Genomic DNA, 16490 nt, shown 5'->3' on the forward strand with positions numbered 1-16490 from the left:
GCGAACCACGTGCAAGTTCCCCCACCACAAGAACAGTAGAACAGTGTGATAGGAAAAGGCAGTTGGGAGGGCTACAGTAAACAAAGACTCCATGGCTTTTCTTTGGCTGCGTCCTTGCAGGAGAGCAGAGGAGTCTTTCTTCTTCCTTTTGGGCTCTGCTATCCCCACAAGGCATGGAAGCCCCCTTTTTGTCCACAGTTCTATTGAATTGAGGTTTCTGTTTATTAATTTTACACCCATAACGCCTTCTTAATTCCCCTCTCAGCTTACCTACAGCATCAGAATGATTTTAATGAAAGCTCACACAACTCCTGCACAGATCCCTCCAATGATGTCCACGTCACTCCAGATGAAGTCTAGGCCCTTCCTTCTGTGACTTTCCAGCCCCTATGTGATCGGTGCCCCAGTCTCCTGCCTCCATCCACGTTGCTCCCTCTCTCCCAGCCACATCACTTCTTAGCCCCTAGTCTAGCTGCCATGGGTGTTCCTGCCCTCCTGCCTGCTGAAAAGCTCTTCCTCCTGATGCCTACCTGGTTCGTGCTTTCATTTTATTTAGGTCTCTGCTCATGTCATCTTATCTGTGCAAACCCACTCCTGACCGTTCTGTGTAAAATGATCCAAACCCTCCTCTCTCCCTATCCTACAGCCCTTACTTCACTTTATTTTCCTTCTGAGGACTTCTCACTACTTGACATGTGCGTTCATTCATATATTCATTGTCGTATGTCTCACCATAACTAGAAAGTTAGCTCCAATGGAAAAGATGTTTTGTTTTGTGCCGCACCTGGCACATGGCACATGCTTTCTCTCTGTGTATAATTCACATAACAATAATAGCTACTAATTTTAAGTGTACAATTCTATGAGTTTTAACAAATGTATATAGTCAGGGATTCACCACCACATGATCATGAACATATCTATCAACACACCCAAATCATGCTTTTAACGCTACTATAAATGTTATTTTTAAAATTAGAATTTTCAGTTGTTCATTGCTTATATATGGAAATACAGCTGATTTTTATCTATTGTCATTATACCCTTTGACCGTGCTAAATTCACCTGTTAATTCCAGCAAATATCTCTGACAGTACTGGGGTCTTCTAGATAAGCAATTAGAGTTTGCCCCATTTTTTAGTGACATTAACTGCATTAATTTTGATCAGTTGGTTAAGGTGGTGTTGGCCAGATGATTTGTTACCAATATGAACTACTGAATTTCTGTTTTATTCAGTAAAAATTCATCAACTATTATTTTATTTACTTATTGACCACTGTTATTTATTTATTATCAGTATGAATTCATGAATCTTTATTATTTTATTTATACTTTATTTATTAATTTTACTACATTACTCTTTTTAATCTTTTAAATGTAAACATATTTAAATATCTGCATTTCAATGGGTCCTCTGGGAGCCACTTGTAACCTTGTGATACAGCGATTCTGAGCTCCCTCTCATGTGGCTTTCCTCTTAGATTTGCGGGGAAAACAATCTGTGTGAACTTAGGAAAGTTGTGCAAATCGGTTAAACTCTCAGCTATGCGAGGTTGCTGCCCGCCTCGTGGGACTACGGTGGGAAGAAATAAGAGAGTGGATGGGGCTCCTTGGACCCAGTGTCCTGATTCACTGATACTGTCACGATTTGTCCTCTAAAGTCCAAAGGATGGTGTGACAGGTGACCAGCCTACTGAGTGTCCTTCCCCCTCTCAACAGCACCTCTGACATGACATACAGTCGTCCCCCTCATTCTTGGTTCTGCATGCCTGCTTCCAGTTACCCTCAGTCAACCAAGGTCCAAAAATATTAAATGGAAAATTCCAGAAGTAAACAATTCATAAGTATTGAACTGCACATGGTTCTGAGTAGCAGGATGAAATGTCACGCCATCCTGCCCCATCTGGCTGGGACGAGACTCTTCCTTTTTCTGAGCGTGTCCCTCTGGTCACTTCGTGGCCCTTCATTATCAGACCTGCTGTCAAGGGACCACTGTGCTTGTGTTCAAGTGCCCCTGATTTTACTTAAAAATTGCCCCAAAGTTCAAGGCTAGCTGTGCCGGACATGCCAAAGAGAGGCTGTAAAGTGCTTCCTATAAATGAAAATGTGAAAGTTCTTACTTCATAAGGAAAGGAAAGAAAGTGTGTGCTGAGGTGGTTAAGATTTACACTAACAATGACGTCATTCCTTTTTATGGCTGAAAATATTTCATCTTATGGATAGACCACAATTTATTTATCCCTTCACCCACTGGTGGACATTTGGTTTTTCATTTTTCAGCTACTATGAATAATGCTGCTTGGAACATCTATCTACAAGGTTTTCTACTTGTCTAGACGTCTTCAACTCTCACGGGGCTATACCAGGGAGTAGAATTGTCGGGTCAAATGGTGACCTTTCACCCTTTTAGGTGAATTTTTGGATATGCTTGTCAACTTCCATAAAACATCTGTTGCTACCTTGATTGGAATTGCATTGACTTTATAAATTAATCTGAGGAGAGTAGACACCTTCACCTTTATTCTTTTTATAAATCATAACATGACTTCATTTATTTGTGTCTTTGAAGATGTCTTTTAACAATGAGCATGCTTTTCCCTAGAAAAGTCTCGTGTATCCACCCTGTGTTACATTTATTTTTGGTAACTTTTGATTTAGGGATAATGGCATCTTTTTTCTATCCTAGTTTATAATTATTGTTGATGACTTTTGTAGTGTTGATATTATTTCCAACAAAACTGTTATTTCTCTGTCAATTATCTTGGGTTTTCTACATAAGAAATTATGTCATCTGCAGATAACAAGCTTTGTATCTTCCTTTCCAGATTCTTTAACTCTTATTTTCTTTTTTTTCTTTGCTGTGCTGGCCAGGAAGCCCTGTTCCATGAATACTCACAGGGGTTATAATAAGTGACCTTGTATTATATTTGACTTTAATGGAAATGCTTTTAAAGTTAAACACGAAATATTTGCCTCTGATAAATACCTTTTTTTCCAGGATAAGGAAAAATCCCTTTTATTCCATGTTTGCTAAGACTTTTTAAAAAAAATCACAAATAATTTTTGACTTTCATCAATGTTTCTGTAACTGTTAAAATGATCATATGTTTTTTCCTTTAATCTATTATTGCAGTGGATTACAAAAATATGTCTTCTGATTTAGACCCTCACTGTAATCCTGGGATAATCTACTTTGTCATAACAAGTTAGTATCTTTATACACTTCTGAATTCCCTTTGCTGACACTTTCTGAGTTTTGCACCTATATTCACAAGTGATGTTGGTCAATAGTGCATGTTTATTGAACTCTTAGTCTCTATTCAAGCTTATACCAGCCCCACAAATTGATTTAGGTCACTTCTCCTCATTTTCTACTTTTTAGTATGATCTGTATGAAGCTGAAGTTACCTGTCTTCCCAAGGCCAAGCCTGGTATCCTCTGACTGGGGGAGACTATTGACTACTGATTCCATTTCTTTCATTATTATTAGTTTATTTTTCATTCAGACATCTTTAACACTTTTTGTAGAAAATCATATACTTATCCAAGTTCTCAAAATGTTAGCATACATTTATAGTCTTCTTATTATTTTAAATTTGATCTGTAGCCATATCATCTTTTCATCCTGTTACTAGTTTATTTGTCATTCTTATTTTTCAGTCTTGCTAGAGTTTGATTAATAATTTTTTTAAAATAGGTTTTGACTTTGTTCATCCTTTCTATTGTTTCTTTGATTGCATTTTATATTTTTGCTGTTTTTGGTGCTTTTTATTAATTCACTTTGTTGTTCCTTTTTCAGCTTTAAAAAGAAAACTCTTAAGTCAGTTTTTTTAATGTTTCTTCTTTTTTAATCAGTGCACTGAGGGATATGAATTTGCTTCCAAGCATGACCTTTGCTGCATCACACGAGCTTCAGTAAACTGCTCTCTGACCTTCAGTTCTAAACACTTTGTGCCTCCCCACTACACTTTCTTCCTTAACCCAGGAGTCATTTATTCTAAGTTTACAAACATTCAGGTTTTCCAGCTCTCCTTTTATTGTTTGTCTTCAATGTAATTGCATTTTATTTGGAAGACATGGAATGAATGATTTCAATTATTTGACAATTTTTGATTTCCCATCATGACTTAGTACAGACACATTTTTGTAAATGTTCCATTTCACATGCATCTCACTTATTTTCTTAAAACCTCACGAGAAAAGGAGAGTCAGTAATAACTGCATTTCCAGATGAGGAAATTAAGAACTAAATATACTGAGAGCCTGCGCCGTGGTCACATATTTATTAAGAGCGAGAAGAAAGATGGACGCCCAAACTTTCTTCATGAAAACTTGTCTCCACTGTTTACAGCAAACCTCCCTAGGGATGAGCGTGGCGCGGCAGGCATGAAGGGGGCGTTTCATTGTCACTTTGATTCTTATGGAATGTTTGATTTTTGTAAAAAGCTACATGTATCACTTTTGCAATTTTATACTGTTAAACAGCAAAAATTCAACAAGTAATTTAAAAGATCAAACTAGCTTTACTAAAAATTCTGTTTAAATTATTATTATTGAATAAACATTACTTTTTTATGTATATGTTTTTATTGAAGTATAGTCAGTTTACAGTGTTGTGTCAATTTCTGGCATCCAGCATAATGCCTCAGTCATACATAACTATACATATATTCGTTTTCATATTCTTTTTCACCGTAAGCTACTACAAGGTACTGAATATAGTTCCCTGTGCTCTACAGTATGAACTTCTTGTTTATCTAGAGCAATTCTTGAATTGGGCAGCATCCCATGCAGCAAACAAAATACCTCCATCCAGCTACAGAGAAGGAAGGGATTTTAAAGGTGGGGGTGGGGATGATTATGAGCAAAGAAGGCGTTGTTCTAGGCAAGGTCGCCCTCCTCAGAGGAATGGAGGGGTCTGTTGGTCAGGTGACCTCCCGGTGCCGACCAGGGAATTCCCGGGAAGGCGGGAACTGTAACTGGGTCAGACGTTAAGTCTCGGTCGGACGAAGTGGACTCCATCTTCGGCCCGTGGTTTCCTCCCTGCCACCAGAAAACGGTGCTGGGGTGAGGCAGCCCTGCTCCCGGGGGTTCTCCTCGAGGACTTATTCCCACAGCTTCAAAAAGAGACACGCATTGTTGGTGTTCACCCGACAGCGTCCGCAAGAATGGAGATGCAGAGACCGTCAGAATGGCCGTGCAAGGGCCGCGGCGCCTCACTCACCACGGCAGGTGTCCGTGTGCAGTCGGAGACATCTGGGCAGAGCCTCCCTACACGCTGCAGTGCGTTAACTAACGGTTATCTCTGGACCGTGCGATCTAAAGTATTTTTAGTTTTGGCCTCAGGGTTTTAATTAATGGTTGGTGTTTTAAACCATAGCAATGGGTTAAAGAGTTTTAAAAGCAACGAGGCTACTACAAACAGAAGAATGAATGAATCACACTGGAAAGGAGGCTCTTTGCCCCAGCCCTCGGAGGCCATGCGCTCCTGGGCTGTCCCTCCCTCGGCATGGACTGGGAGCCTCTCTAAGCCGAGGCCCAGTCGGGAGGAGACGAGTCATCAGGGCTGAGGCCACGTCCCGGTGTCCTTGTGCTGGTTTCCCGGGGCTGCTGTTACAAAGCACCACAAGCTGGTGACTTGAAACAACAGAAATCTCCTCCCTCCCAGCCCCGGGGGCTGGAAGTCCGGGACCCAGGCGTCGCAGGCCTTCTCCCTCTGAGGGGGGGGGGGGGGGCGTCTCCCTGCTTCTCTGTCTTCGGGCGTTGCCAGCACCCTTTGATCTGAGATTGTGCCCTTCTGACTTCAGCACGTGGCCTTCTCCTTTCTATGTGTGTTAGTGGCCAAACTTTCCCCCTTTATGAGGACCCGGTCGTCCTGGATCAGGGCCCACCCTATTCCGACTCCAGTATGACCTCCTCTTAACCAGTCTAGCTCCACCGTGTTTCCAAGTAGGGTCACAGTGTGCGGTCGGGGTTGGGGGTGGGGCTAGGACCTGCACGTGTCTTTTTGAGGGACACGATCTAACCCGTAACAGGCAGCTTAGCCACAAGCCCAGTTCCTTGCTCCAGGAGGGGCAGGGAGGAGAGGCCGACCCCACAGCCCCTCCCCTTCCTTCCCCCGCACGGGCCCCGCCCCACGTGCTCTGAGCTTCTGGGGCACGTTACCGCGGCAGGTCCACGGGTCATCACGACGTCAAGCCCAGGGCTGACCCTGGCTACGCACCCTCCAAGCACCCGTCTCAGGGCAAGGGCTTGTGCAGTTGGGATTCTCGCCCCAGAGCTGCCTTAAAGAATCTTGGCGGCATCACCGCAGCGAACTTCAGAGTCTCCACCGACTCCCAGAGAGTAGCAAACCCAGGAGGGCTTGCGTGAGGAAGAGAGGAGATAGCCCCCTCTCTCCGCTTTTATATCCTCGGGAGGATCTGTGCAGAGGTTAGCTCCAGAGGGTCCTCGGGACTCTGGAAGGATTCACCCTCTCCGTGAGTCTGGATAGGGGAGGGTGCCACACAACCACCAGCAGGGGGCACAAGAAGCTATCACGGGAGTCACAGTATTGGTGGAGTCTGGGCTGGTCTTGGGGGCTCGGTCACCGCTGCACAATAGAATCAGCTGTGGGGCTTTTACAAAATACTACTACCCGTGCCAAGGCTTGAATAGCCATTTCAAGGCGGGTCCACAGATAGCAAGTTAGCCCATGAAAAGATGTCTTCTCATGAGTCTTTTGGGAAATGCAAGCCAAAACCACAGTGCAGGTCACTGCACTCCTAGGATGAGTACACACTGAAAGAACAACACACCAGATGTTGCCAGGACGTGGAGGCAGCAGAGCTCACACCCACTGGTCGTGGGAGCATAAGCTGGAACCAGCACTGGGGAAAGGAGCTTGGTATGTTCTAAGTTAAACACACACCTACTGTGTGATCCAGCCATTCCATTTCTAGGCTTTATGCCAGAGAAATAAAAGTGTGGATGGTCGTGGCAGCTCTGTTTGTAACAGCAGAGCGGAAACCACCCAAATATCTGGCAGGTGCATGGAGAAACAAATGGTGAGATATGCATGCAGTGGAGTGGGGGTGGGGGCAGGAGGGACAGATGACAACGGACAGGAGACTTTGGGGTGATAAACGTGTTCATTGCCTTGATTGTGCTGATGGTCCCACCAGTGAACACATTTGTCAAACTTCTCCAATTGTGTGCTTTAAAAATGTACAGTGGAGTTTACTCATGTAGCTCCTGGAAGCTCAAACACCAGCAATTTCATATGGTTCAAGCTAATTTTTAATATTTTCATCCTTATCAAACAGCAGTTATTAAGAATTGTCATATAAGTGCTGAGCAAAGTCTCACTAACAGTGACACTTCAGAATGTTAGCACTGTAATATGGCAATTTAAACACACTTCATTAACCACACTCTTCCTCCCTCACCCCCAAAGCCAGTAAATACTCCGAGTGGTGCAAGGAAATACAGTTGGAATTAAAAATAAACAATGAATTTTAAGCTTTTCATTTGGTGCTTCCCATAAACATCCATTCCATCTGTCCAGTTTCAAATTTAAGTTTCATTTTAGATCTGCTTTCATTTTAGATCTTCTCAAAAGTCATGTGTAGTCATCATAGACAATGTGCAAAAATACAAGAAAAGACAAATAAGACAATAAAAATTAAGTATAACCCCACTATGTTGAATGCCTGTTTCTTAAAACCTGAGACTCAGCCTAGTGTTAAGTAATTTTTAAAAATTAACTTCAGGATAAATAGTTCTTCATGGTTCCCCTAAATTATTTGAGACCCATGTTAATATTTATTCAAGTAGCTTGAAGGAAGAATGAGTTCTTTAATCATTAAAACTGGATCTCTTAGAGAAGTGTGTCTCCACCAGTGCGCTAAAAATAACTCGCTCATCTAAAGAATAAAAAGCGATTGGCATGCAGGTCTGAGTGCTTCTCCTCACTGGATCTCAGGTGTGGTTCTAAAAGGTTAGTGCTGGGAAGAAGATCTTCTGGTTCTGACCTCTATTACACGAACAGTTACCAGTGGTCAGTGAGAGCCAGGAAAAAAGAGAATCGAATCAAATCAAAGACGTAGGAGAGAAGGCGAATAGGGGATGGACTGAAAATCTGACAAGCTAATATCTGCAGACACTTGACAGCCACACTGTGGACGAGTTACTGGACATGAATGATGAAAATCTCAAACTGGAGTTTTAGTGGCAAGGTGCCTTCCTTCAAAGATGGATGACAAGTGACGGGGACGTGCCTTGGGGGCTCCTTCTGGCTCTGGTGGGTTGCACAGGAGGATAGCACAGTTTTAAGATTCCCATCTGTTCAAACTGCAGTCCAAAACTCTACTAAGCATTTAGGAAATGAAAACATTTATTTCCCATGGATAGTCTTTAAAAAGAGTATTACGTTAGTCCGTTCAGGCAGCTGTGACAGAATCCTAGAGACTGGTGGCTTATGAACAACAGAGGTGTGCTTCTGACAGTTCTGGAGGCTGGAAGTCCGAGTTCAAGGCGCCGGCAGAATCAGAGTCTGGCAAGGCCCCTCCTCATTGCCAGACTTGTCCTCACACGGGGAGGGGGAAGGCGCGCTCTCTGGGGTCCCTTTCACAAGAGCACTAATCCCACTCACGAGGGCTTGACTCTCATGACCCAACCGTCTCCCAGATGTCCCAGCTCCGTATACCATCACCTTGGGGGTTAGGATTTCAACATGTGAATTTGTGGGGCAGGGACACACATATGCAGTCCACAGCAAGTATGGGTGTTTAAGCCTTGGGAATGAAAGCTGAATTGCACCACAGAGTGCTGGGATCTTTGCCTGTTTCCTACGGGAGACACAGAGATCTGGCTTAGCACGACTCAGCGAGCCTGGCGCAAATGCCACAGTCGGCCCCGGCAGAACGACCCGTCCAGTCAGACGCTAAGCAAGGTCTCTACTGGTCCCGGAGGGCACACCCAGCCCCTCAGAGCTGGTATGAAGATTATTTTAAACTGAGACATTTGAGAAAGAGCGAATGCAGAAAGAAGCCCTTTCAGAGCTTCCTTTATCTGACTAAAGGCAGCACGTGGCCCTCTGTGTGGGGCGAAGAGACTGACCCCTCACCCCGAGAGGAGGAATTGCATGAAAAGCTCATTTTTCTCCTGTGGGAGCCCTTTCTGCCCCTCCTTTCCCCGAAGGAGTTGGTACGTAAACCCCCAAAGTCAGCAGCCCGGGGGGGCCTCTTCATCTGAACACACTCATGCATGTGAATAAAGCTTCTTTCCTTTCCTCCTGTTAATCTGTCTCTGGTTAAATTTTCAGGCTCCACCACTGACTCAATGGTCCAGATTTCAAGGGGGCCTTCCAGGGGTGGCTACATGCCCTGCGTGGTCCCCTGAAGACGGCTGTCTGCGGCCTCATCTCTGCCCATGTGCGGAGCCTTCGGACGTTCTCGTCCCTGCAAGGTCTCCAAACCTCACAGTGATGCAATTTGAGAAACGTATCGGAATTACGAAATCTTGAGATTAGACTAAATGGTTGCTTAAGGGCTCCAGCCACAGCATGGCTTAAAACCCTGCGATGTGTGTCATGATTTCTTTGGTAGCAGTGTTAGTCATCGTTTCTTTATTTTTTTCAGATCTTCGGAAATTCTAGTCTTTAGGAAGGTCTGTTTTTACATGCCTACTCTTCGCAGGATTTAGGTTTGATTCCAGTGGGGCCCAAGCTCCATCCCAGGGAAGTCTGCGTAACATTATGTGCAAAAGAAGTTTCAGGGCAGGAAGACTTACAGCATGCTTTGCAAATGTATGGGGAGTTTATTTAAAAAGCCAACCCTGTGACCAAGGGTAGATCTTGGGAGGCAGAGGGCAGTGTAGCCAGGAAGGTGGGAAGGCCACGGGGACAGATTTTCACAAAGAAGGAAGCAGGAAACATGGTCAAAGGCCACGGATGTGTTGAAAGACTGAGTAATCATTAGATGGGTTGCCGGTGACGAGTCAAGAGGAGTTTCAGGGATCACGGGGGTTGGGGGCACAGGCTCTCTGGAGGAAGCGCTAAGGAGCCCCATGGAGAGGACCTTGGTGGGGGAGGGGACATGACCTGCAGCGCATCCCTGGAGATGCTGAGACTCCGCAGGGACGAGAAGACGGGACCCTCCATGGTAGGAAGAGGAATATCTTAAAGTGGGCACATCCGGATCAGACCAGGAACAGCGATGCTCTCCTGGAGGACTGAAAACCCTCTCTGCTCAGAGAGGCCAAGATGCCATCAGATTCTCCACTCGGGCCACCACGCGGACAGACAGTGAGACTGAAGAGGTGATCGTGGATGGATTGGCACGACTTAGAAAAGACTTTCACATACAGTGTTCAAAAAGCATTCAAAACCTGATCAATTACAGAAAAACCGAAAGCGATCAGTTTAAGGTTCCTTGCTCTCTCTGGACAGGGACGTTCACGGCATTTCACAAGAGGAAGTTGAGCAGTTCAGCTGAAATATCAGATTTCACGGAAGGATGGGGGACTGTCGGAAAGCAGAAGCCTGATCCCAGGCCTGAGGCGACGGGAGAGGAGTGTTGGACTGCTGAGCAGACAGGCCTGCTTTTGCACAAAGGAGGAGCAGCGGTCCGTTGATTAGAGACTGCGGTTGGTCCTCAGTGAGATCAGCCCCGGGGTTAGCCCAGAGCCAGGGTGTCAGGCTCGAGCTGCTCTGACTTGCCTGGGGGGCTTGAGAAGACCCCCCTGCCAGCTGGGCCTACCCAGCTTCTTGCTCAGTGGGTGTGGGGTGGGCTCAGAGAGGTCCTCCCGTGACTCGTTTCCCCTGTGTCTGGAGAGCCTGGGGCCTCGCCTGAGCCGCACCACCCCTATGACTGGGTTCTAAGACCTGACCAGGACTGCAGGGGTGGCCAGACGCCAAGGACCCCAGTCTTAGAGGCAGGCAGAAGAGGCATCCTGTGTTCGGGCGCGCCCAGGCAAAACCATCAGTTCAGAGAGAAAAGGGGCTTCTCCACCTATGAGCGGAGATGGAGGGGTGGTGGGAACCAGGGTGACTGCAGAACCCAGGGCACCCCACACCCTGATCTGCACCCACACCTACACCCAGACCTGCATTCACATAACACACCCACACCTGCACCCCTGCCTACACCCACACCACACCCGCACTCACACACAACCTCATTCACACTAACACTCACACCTGTACTCTGACCCACACTTATGGCCACGCCCACTGCCCTGGGAAGCAGAGGCTGAGACCTGATGAGGAAGACCAGGCTGGTAGCAGCACCGCCCTCCAACCCTCTGTCTTTGTCCTGAAGCCCCTTGAGAGTCCTCCCAGGGCACACATCCTCCACGACAAGGTCCCGACCTGAAGATCAGTCAGGAGGCAAGGCCTAGACCAACAGATGGGAAGGAAGTTGGCGTGTCCCTGGTTCTAGAGTCTGGCCCAGTCTGGCTGCTGCAGAGACAGGGCGGCTGGCGGGGTCTCTTGCCAACAGCAGCACCAGCGATGCCCAGAGCCGGCCTGACCTTGATCTCTGATGTCCAGCCTACAGACCCGCAAGGGGCTCCCCTGTGGGCACCAGGGGTACTGATGAACAGCCACAGGACACCCACCACAACCTACGGTTATCAAGTCCAAAACATCAGTTGTGCTAAAGTCAGGAAGCCCTGCTCTCGAAATGGACTGCCCTCCTCTAGAGTTGGGAAAGATGTATGTGGTACCCATCTGTCTGGATGCTGGCTCTGGGCTCTTCTCTCCTCCCCTCCCCAGCTCCTTTTTCCTCTCCCTTCTCCCCTACTCTTTAATTCCACATCCAATCCACACCAAATCCATTAGGTTCCACCTTCAACATACATCCAGAAAGTAGACAGCTCTGAGAATTCCCCTGCCATCACACGGGTCTCCGCCGTCAGTCCCTCCCTGATAATCCTGAACCTGCCAGGGCCACCTCAACACAGCAGGCGGGCGTTAGGACAGGTCATGATTCCTCCTCTGCTCCGCCACCTCACGCACCCTCCTGTTGCAGAAAAGTGGGACACGAGAGGATGGTCACATTCCAGGTCTCAGGCGAGTCCCTGGGACGTGCGCCACCAAGGAAGGGTCCTTGGCTTCATGCAGGAAAGAATTTCAGAGCGAGCCATGGTAAAGTGAAAGCGGGCTTATTCAGAGAGGTGCACACTCCTCAGGCAGAGTGCAGGACGCCTCAGAAGGGAACGTGGCCCTGCACAGGGCCGACCCGGAAAGCGAGAGCCGCCCTGGGTGCGGGGGCGGGTAGTTTTCCTGGGCTGGGTAATCACATGGGCTAAGGAGTGGGAGGATCGTTACAACTATTTTGGGGAAGGGTCAGGCATTTCCAGAAACTGGGCCCCCACCCACTTTTTGGCCTTTTATGGCCAGCCTGGGAACTGTCCTGGCGCCTGTGGGGGTGTCATTTAGCAGCTGGTGTATTACAGTGAGCATGTACTGAGGCTCAAGTTCTCCCAGAAGTTGAATCCTTCGCCATCTGGGGCCCAGTTAGTTCTAACCAGTTTATGTCGTATACTCAATGTCTATGTCATTCTTTTAATGTTTGTGCCCTGCCCCCTTCCCTCCTGCCTCACTTCTGCCTAGTTCAGAGTACAGGCCTCAGCCTTTATCATGACCACAGACCCTTATGACCTTCCCTGGCCACCTACCCACTTCCTCATGGGGCTGATGTCCAGCTTTCCTGCTCTGTTCCCTGCTCTGTGCTCCAGCTGCTCTGGCCTCCCTGTGTCCATCAAGCCTATGGGGCAGCCTTCTGCCTCAGGGCCTTTGCACTCACTGCTCTCTGTACTTGAATCCTTTTTCCTCCCAATGACTTCACATTTAACTCCTGACTGCATTCTAATTCTCCCAGAAACCTCGTCTTTGCAGACATCCTGTTTAAAGTGGGACCTGGAGAGGCATCCGTTCCCAGGCTTCGCTCTCTGTCTACCTCCCTGCTCGGTTTTCTCCGTCAAACTGCCTGCCTTTCTCTCTGCTGCAGCCCTAGGCCGGCACTTATCGCTTAGTGCCTCCATTTCTACCTGCTAAATGAATACATGATGGATAAGCAGGGTTTTTATTGTTGTTTGTCTGTTTAAGAAAAGAGGAAAGTAGTTTAAAGGTAGAATTGTTCCACAACAAAGTATCTATAAACTCCACTTTGCAAAATCCAACAGAAGAAACCACATTTTCTTACTGCTTTTATTGTAACTGGACATTCCCAGAATTGCTCAGTCTGCATCTCTTTAAAAAAAAACTACATCATTTTCTTGGCCCAGGGCACTTCGTCTAAGCAGTTGGAAAAAGGATTACCCTGTTAGGCCAGTGGTTTAAATGCAGGCAGAATAAACATTGTACTTGGCATGTGACTGGCTAGTTTAAACTGACTTTAAACTTTTTAACTTATTCCTCAATCCTGCTTCCTGAAGAGGAATGAGGCAAGCGACAGTCTTTAAGGTATTTTTAGGAATGGTTGAAATTTGATATGGAAACATTCTCCCGGTTAACTTTAGTTTTTCAAAGTACTGGACAACTTAAATTTTCTTTCTTTCCTCCTTCCTTTCTTGTTTCTTGCAGCAAATTTGCTGAGAGAATTCTCCGCGCCAGGCACCGGGCGGGAAAGGTGGGCAGAGTCCCGACTTGCGGGGTCGGGAACCCGGAGCACCGCAGGAGCGTGGCAGGGTCTGGCTGCTGCGGGTGAGTCCCCTTCACGCCTCGCCCCGCCTTCCACAGGGAGCCCGAGGACACCGCGCGGCCGCAGCAAACATCGCCCCCCGATGTTCAAACCAGAGCATCACCATTGTCTCAAATAAACACCGAATCCCACAAGCGGAGGATTTTAGAGCCCTGTCGAGGTCTACACCATTGAAAAAGGAAGGAGGAAAGATTTCGTCGGTAGTCATCGCGACTGCCGACGTCAAGGTTCCCTCCAAAGTTTTTACTGACGCCGGGCTGGGTCCGCTTCTCAGGTACAAAACTGCATGAACGGCTTCTTGCCAAAATGGACAAAACTAAACAAAAACAACACTAGCAAGCGCCCCCCCGGCCCCCATCATTAACAGTCGGAGGATGGGTTCTCGCAGACTCTCACTTAAGGAAAGCTCTCCCTGCGCCGGGCCCAGCGGCCACACTCGCGCCCGCAGAGGAGGAAAGCCTGGTGGGCTGGGCTGGGGGCCCATCTCCTGCGGGGGCTCTCGGCTCTGAGGTCGCCAGGCCGGGGCCGAGTTCCTGCGGTGCATCCACCCCAGGCCCACGTGAGGCCCGAGCGGTGGCCCCGCAGACCCGCCTCCTGGGACTCGACTCTCCGTCCTCGAGAGGCCCCGAGCCGGCGCTGCCACCTGCGGGAGTCCTCCGAAGGCTTCCCCGCGGAAAGCACCGCCCGCGCGGGGGCAGAACCCCGGGACCGCCCGGGAGCCAAGTCCACGTGGGCGGGGACGGCCCGGGGTGCGGAAAGGTGGGGCGGGGCCGACGGGGGGCGGGGAGGAGGGGCGGGGCAGGACCCAAGGCGAGGCCCGCGGCGTCGTGGGCGGGGCCGGGGCGGGCGAAGGGCCGGGGCGGGGCGGGCCCGGGGCGCCCTGGACCTGGTGCCGACCGCCGCGGTCTGGACACCCGAGGTGGGCGTCGGGCTGGGTCCCCGGCCCCTGCCCAGCGCGGAGACGCGCTTCCTCTTCCGCGTTCCCAGGCGTCGGGACCGGAGGGTCCCCGTAAGTTCGGGGTCCCCGCGAGTCCGAATTTCCGCGAGTCCCGGGTCTGAGTAGTCTCGGGGCGTCAGGCTGCCCCAGCTGCGCACGGCCAGAAGGGCGCGGGGATAAAGGAGGGGGCCTCCGGGAAGATGAGGAAACCCGACGGGAAGATCGTGCTGTTGGGGGACATGAACGTGGGCAAGACGTCGCTGCTGCAGAGGTACATGGAGCGGCGCTTCACGGACACCGTCAGCACGGTGGGCGGCGCCTTCTACCTGAAGCAGTGGCGCTCCTACAACATCTCCATCTGGGACACCGCAGGTGAGGGGCGAGGGGCTTCCAGTTGGAGAGAAGCGGCCCCCAGGCCAGGTGCCCCTCAGGGCCGGGGTCTCCCAGGGCAAGGCCCCCCTGGGCCAAAGACCCCCCAGGGCAGGAGTCTCCCGCCCCACACAGGGTCCCGCCCTTGCTCCGCAGGTCCTCGTCTCGGGGATCAGGCGCCCAGTCACAGCGTGCGGTCCCCCTTGGCCCCTCTCTGTTCCCACTTGACTCCTTTGCTGGTTGGGAAACTGTTCGGACACTCGGTGCCCCTTAGCGACCATCCAAGTAACGCTTGGAAAGCACCCCGGACTCCAGAGCAAGAACCTGTTGACGACTTGTGTACCCTTAGGCACGTTTGGCTCCGGAGCAAGGGACCCAGCCAGCTAGTGGTAACCAGAGGCATTTAAGTCCTACCCCCAACAGGATCTCAGTGGCTATCCAGAAAAACCTTGAGGGATGAGCAGAGATAGGATAATTACCCCTCCTTACAAAAGAGAAAGCGGAGGCTTGGAACATTCCCTGAGGGTTCAGGCAGCAAAGCAGGAGGCAGAACTCAGGTCTCCTCCCTCAGTGCCAGTGGGTGTCTGCATTTTCTGGTTATCATTGGCTTGATCTAGGCTCAGGTACCTTATGGGATTTTGATGTGATTTTTTGTAGAGGCATTTTTAAGATGGGGAATAATTATTTTTAGTGTATGTAGTATATATGTAAATCTTCTAAAGTAGTTTATCACAGGTTCTTGATTCAAATTTTCAGTTAACTCTGCTAAATTACACTGATGATCAGAGTGTTACAATAGAATATATTTCCTTCCCCATGAAAAAGTATGAGATACTGCAAGTAAGGAGAGAAACTGAATAGGGTGACCTGTTTTCAATGAGCGTGACTTTTTGGAATCGTGACTTTAAGGTCTGACTTTTTTAATGCCTGCACTTTAAAAAGTGATATGAACACGTCAAAGTCCTGTCCAGAATTTTTAAGTTGCCAACTTGGCGCACCAGTCTCCTGAATAAACAAGCTTATAACTCACCCTCTATTTAAAAGTGAATTAATGAAGGCCACCGTCAGACGTCTACCCCGCCTCCCTCCCTCCTGCTTTCTCTTGCTGTCCTTTTTTGTTATTGTGGTGGTTTAACATCTTGACTCATTTATTTGCAATCATGCTGTGAAAACTGCACCTCCCAGGTACAAATGTACCTTCCCTGCTCTGTTCTTCACCCCCAGATGGCCAAGTGAGGTTCCTCTAAAATTCTTTACTTAAGCTCAGCCTTCAGCACTAAGCATTTGGTAGGGATGGAAGGAGAGTTCTAGAAATCAGATCAAGTTTACACGACCTGTCTGCCTGTCTTGTACAAGGCTGGTCCTTAGAATCACTGACTGTCTGGACCTCACTGCTGTCCTTGGTTTACAAGAGGGTAATGCAGGATTGGCCCTGGGGGACCCAAACCAAGAGCCCGACGGGGGCTGCCCTGAGAAGCTGACCTTCACCCCATGGTGT

At 48.5% G+C, this 16490-nt stretch overlaps 1 protein-coding gene across 1 annotated transcript in view; it reads left to right on the plus strand.

The window, feature by feature from the left end:
- Positions 1-14545: 14545 nt before the first annotated feature.
- The window catches only part of RAB20 (RAB20, member RAS oncogene family), a 31662-nt gene continuing 29717 nt past the window's right edge, over positions 14546-16490 (plus strand). The window contains exon 1 of the mRNA XM_010986028.3: positions 14546-14995. Coding sequence (XP_010984330.3) covers positions 14824-14995 — 172 coding nt within the window. The 5' untranslated portion in view covers positions 14546-14823. The remainder of the gene's footprint in view (positions 14996-16490) is intronic.

This window comes from Camelus dromedarius, chromosome 13, assembly GCF_036321535.1.
Source record: "Camelus dromedarius isolate mCamDro1 chromosome 13, mCamDro1.pat, whole genome shotgun sequence".
In the NCBI taxonomy this organism is placed as follows: Eukaryota; Metazoa; Chordata; class Mammalia; order Artiodactyla; family Camelidae; genus Camelus; species Camelus dromedarius.